The 4,459-nt window shown below is 29.2% G+C and overlaps 1 protein-coding gene across 1 annotated transcript; it reads right to left on the bottom strand.

Moving 5' to 3' along the window:
* Positions 1-3,368: 3,368 nt before the first annotated feature.
* LOC131182359 (zinc finger protein ZAT11-like) lies at positions 3,369-4,233 on the bottom strand. Its single transcript, XM_058151711.1, has one exon. The coding sequence runs from the start codon at positions 4,012-4,014 to the stop codon at positions 3,433-3,435; it is 582 nt and encodes a 193-aa protein (XP_058007694.1). The 5' UTR covers positions 4,015-4,233; the 3' UTR covers positions 3,369-3,432.
* Between the last annotated feature and the right edge of the window lie 226 nt (positions 4,234-4,459).

The raw sequence follows: 4,459 nt of genomic DNA, 5'->3' as shown, positions 1-4,459 counted from the left end.
TATACCTCCAGGATACAACAAAGCCTGAAATCTACAGACAGCAACTTCTGAAGATTTTCCTTAAGAACTCTTTATATGAACTGAATTTAGAGAGACTAGAAGAAAAGAAGAAGTAGAAGTAGTATATATCTGGATTGAAAAATTCTTCCACATTTATAAAGAATGAAAAGTCATGGCACCTTTACTAGATAGACACATCTGTCTATCTCCAATAGATACAACTGTTTATGTAATAGACATGTCTGTTTATTAAAAGATACCTATATAAATAGTTGTGACTATTTGTATAGACATATCTGTTTATTAACAGATACCTATACAAATAGTTATGACTTTTTATATAGAATAGACATGTCTATTTATTAACAGACACTTATACAAATAGTTGTAACTGTTTGTATAGAATTGACATGTCTATCTATTAACAGACACATCTACTTATTAATAAACACATCTGTTCGTAATTTATTTACGAAAATTACAATATGATAATTATTTTATTTCACACATATACTTGCCAAGTGCCATAATAGAATAATATATATAGAATTATATATATATATATATATATATATATATATATATATATATATAATTTTATACATATTTCACTATTGTCATTCCTTTACTTTCTTATATTTTAACAATAAAAAAATTCTTTCTCTCTATACTATCTAACATACAAGCTATTTATAACAGCTAGAAGACTCGCATTTGAGAATCTACACTATCCGAATTAAGGTGAAATTGATTGATTCTGCGCCTTGAAGGGTATATAATCTCAAAAACTCTAGTTAGGTTTAACTTAGAGAAACTATTTCTTAATGACAATCAGGTCTATCCTGGACTTAAAGCATAATTTAGTGTGACTAAATATTTTTCAAAACATTTTAAAAATTTATGTGATTATTTAATATAGTTCAAAGCGCCTATTTTTGAGTAATTATATAGTAAATTTGTAATTCTATATAAGATACACATATGAAATGACAAATCACAAATAAGTTAACACGTAGATGAATTTAATTAAAAAATAATAATTATTTATTTTAAGATTTATATTTTTATTTAAAAAATTTAATTTTATTTATATAGATTATTTACGTGTAGTTACAATTTTATTATATAATTTTTCTCGATTTAAACGTTATAAAAAAAAAAAATCAAATGCAGGGCAGGCAAAAACAATTGTCATCTCTTGTTTGGCCACCACTTAATTGTCAGTCCGTCATTACCTACTATTGAATCACGTTATCATTACCATCACCGTCACTTTCACTTCTAATTCTATCACTAACCATCACCACCGTGATGGCCACTGATCGCTTGGGGGCTGTGAGAGGCAACTACCTACATTGGATCCAGTCGTTCAAAATATACGTGGGGTCATTGGTGGGTGGAAAGGGGGCAATCATCATCATTTTCTTCTATGGGCTCTTGGAAAAAGTCACACGCACACCCAATGGCGATCACACAATACTGAATCGACGGGCCTACTCAGGAAACCAAGCATGTCCAAGGTTTTGAATTTGACATTCTACGGATTTAATCCGCATTCAGACTTGGGCTAATTGGGCCTAACTTATAATCGCATATAATACATTTCTTATGTATTCAGGCTGAGCATCCGTTTATTTTACGAAAAATATTTTTTATATTTTTTACATTTAGAGTAAATTTTTAGAAGTGGGATAAATTTTTTTTTTTACTGTTATAAAATATATAAACTTAGTTGGGAGGGAGGTTATATGAAAAAAATAAGATTTTTGAGGGTTTTTGAAGGTTTTTACTTTCAGTTTTTCAACCCATCAAATTAGAGTATTGATAAGATTTTTATAAATTAAATATTAATTATACTCGATCTTTACTTTCACATACCTTTAATCCAACATAAGGTTAGTACATCATTACCTTACTTTTCTCTTAAACAACATAATATTAAAAAATTTTATCTTACCTTTCATTACTTTATTTTACTTTACTTAAAAAAAAAAAAAAAAACCCTTATCTTACCTCCTTATACTCTTTCCCAGATGAAGTATTAGCATATTAGTTAACGAAAAATATTTTTCTGATAAATAAGAAAATTAAATTATTTTTCATTTTATATATTTTGATAGTCTTATTAAAAAGTAAAAATGCTTATTTATGCATATATTATATAGACAAATAATATTAATTTAAATTGCAACTAAATCTTTTAGAAAAATATTTATATATACAAGTTATTTTCTATAAAATAAACGGAGGCTAAAGCACATTATAGATAATTACTGACATTTCAGTCTAATGATAAATTTGAGAATTAAAAGAATGAATACTTAAATTTAGATTTATTAAGTGAATAATTTGCCTTAAATTTATTAAATTAAAGCACGTAACCACTTCTTCAATTTTTTTTACTTATTTATTTATTTTATGAAATTAATTTTAAGTAATAAACACAACTACTGATGATTTCCTACCTACTGCTAAGTAGATTTTTTTTTTCTCATACATTGTATCGAATGGAAAACAGTCAATAATTTTAAATTAAAAATTGTCAACTTGAATGTCACAGGTTAAATTATTATTAGAATTGATGAAATAGAAAGTAATGTAATTTATGATTCAATAAATCTGCTAATGGAAACCGAATTAAACCTAATTTTAATTTCCAATCTTTTATTGGCATATTTTCTATTTGAATTTAATTTCACCAAACCAGTCATTGAATATAGGATCATTTCATAAGTCATCATTTATTATATATGGAAAGAAAATATTGGATATAAGAAGAAAAATTGGGTAGCTTTTCTAAGGGAAAAAAAAAAATCTTGTTGATCATATTTTAAAAATACATCCTATATGAATTTGACTTGTAGAATTGTATTTATTAAAAGGGTTTTATTTAAATAATACTCTTGAATCTGAACATGAATTACTCTCATTTGTATGTACAAAGATAGAAAATATCACATAGTTAATTCAAAAATACATATTAAATTATAACTAATATCTATATAAAGAGATTAAATCTTCATAATTAAGCATGTCATTTATTTTTTATTTTGCAAATCTATAGAAATTTTTACGGACTGAAACAATATATATATATATATATATAATGAAAACTATGCAAAATTTGAAACCCAGCTGGATGCTTAGTAATTGACAATGATACAATCCTTATCAATCGAGAAGCACACGTCATGCTTGTCTCATGACTATGTAAGAAAAAAAAATTGCTTTATTCCACTAATTGCAAAGAGTAATTGAGAAGAAATTCCCATATGCTCTGATCTATTTGTATAAAAATGAATAAATATTATAAATATAAAATTTTAATCCTGTATATATTGAAAGAAAAAGAAAAAAAAAACATGAAATTGAAAAACTTCATGAGCTATAAGGGTATATTTCTGAGATTTATTTACATGTAATTAAGATGATCTACAAGAAACAATCAATAACCATGGGAGCTGCCTTGCTGCCATGCCTAAACAACTCCAGATCATTCTCATATGGAGTCAAGTTCAAATCCAAGCACAAAACCCTAGATTTCTTCACAATAGGAGGCACCGCCACTTGTGCACTACAACTTGTCGGATGACTCAAAGGATCATCATGACCCTGCAAGCTGCTTTGATCATTCAGGGCAGCTCTATGCCTCCTCATGTGACCTCCCAAGGCTTGCCCTATGGCAAACTCTAATCCACAAATAGAACATTCATGGGTTTTAGGCTTCGCTGGAGTTGAAGAAGAAGACGACTGAGTATCAGAGCTCCCATCTCCACCAGCGCCCATCAACCTAGGCTTCTTGTGGCTAGCACGGTGGCCGCCTAGGGCTTGAAAGGAAGGAAACTGCCTGTTACATGTCTTGCACTCAAAAACACGACTAGGGGAATTAATAACCCCACTATTTTTGATAGCTTCAAAGGAAGGAAATTGCGTTTCCCTCCCTTGGGATAGAAGCATCAAGCAATTCGCCATGGTTATACTATCAAGCTCTGCTTCATGAAAACTTCTTTTCATGGTGACCAAATAAATGTGAAAAAAGATTTTTCAATTTGTGGGTTTTGATTCAAATCCTCTAATATGAAAAGGGCTAGAGTTTTCTTGAAGAGAAAATGAAGGGGAAAAAGACTATGTTTAGGACATAAGGTTAAGGTATTTATATAGTTTTGGTCGTGTTAGCTTGCTGAGCATGGAAGATGGAACTAAAGGTGTGGACTTTCACAGTTGACCTTTTCTAGAATGACGCTGGTGCCCCTTTTTCTTGGTAGATAAGGAAGAAAGAGGGATGGGGATTTTTTTGGGAATAAAATAATTGAGTTGTAAAAAATGAAAAATGAAAAATGAAAAATGAAGTAGATATGAGAACACGTCACCATGACTTTGATGCTGAGCTGACCGACGCAGATAACGAGTCTAGAAGCCGACTGGTCGTAACTCCTAAGTATTGTATTTTCTCAGATTC

Source organism: Hevea brasiliensis, chromosome 8 (assembly GCF_030052815.1).
Source record: "Hevea brasiliensis isolate MT/VB/25A 57/8 chromosome 8, ASM3005281v1, whole genome shotgun sequence".
Taxonomy (NCBI): Eukaryota; Viridiplantae; Streptophyta; class Magnoliopsida; order Malpighiales; family Euphorbiaceae; genus Hevea; species Hevea brasiliensis.
The sequence above is the reverse complement of the archived record's forward strand: the minus strand, read 5'-3'. Positions and strand labels throughout refer to the sequence as shown.

Bases quoted from the DNA above. Each gene is read 5' to 3' on its own strand.
- LOC131182359 (XM_058151711.1), bottom strand. From the start codon at position 4,014: ATGAAAAGAAGTTTTCATGAAGCAGAGCTTGATAGTATAACCATGGCG.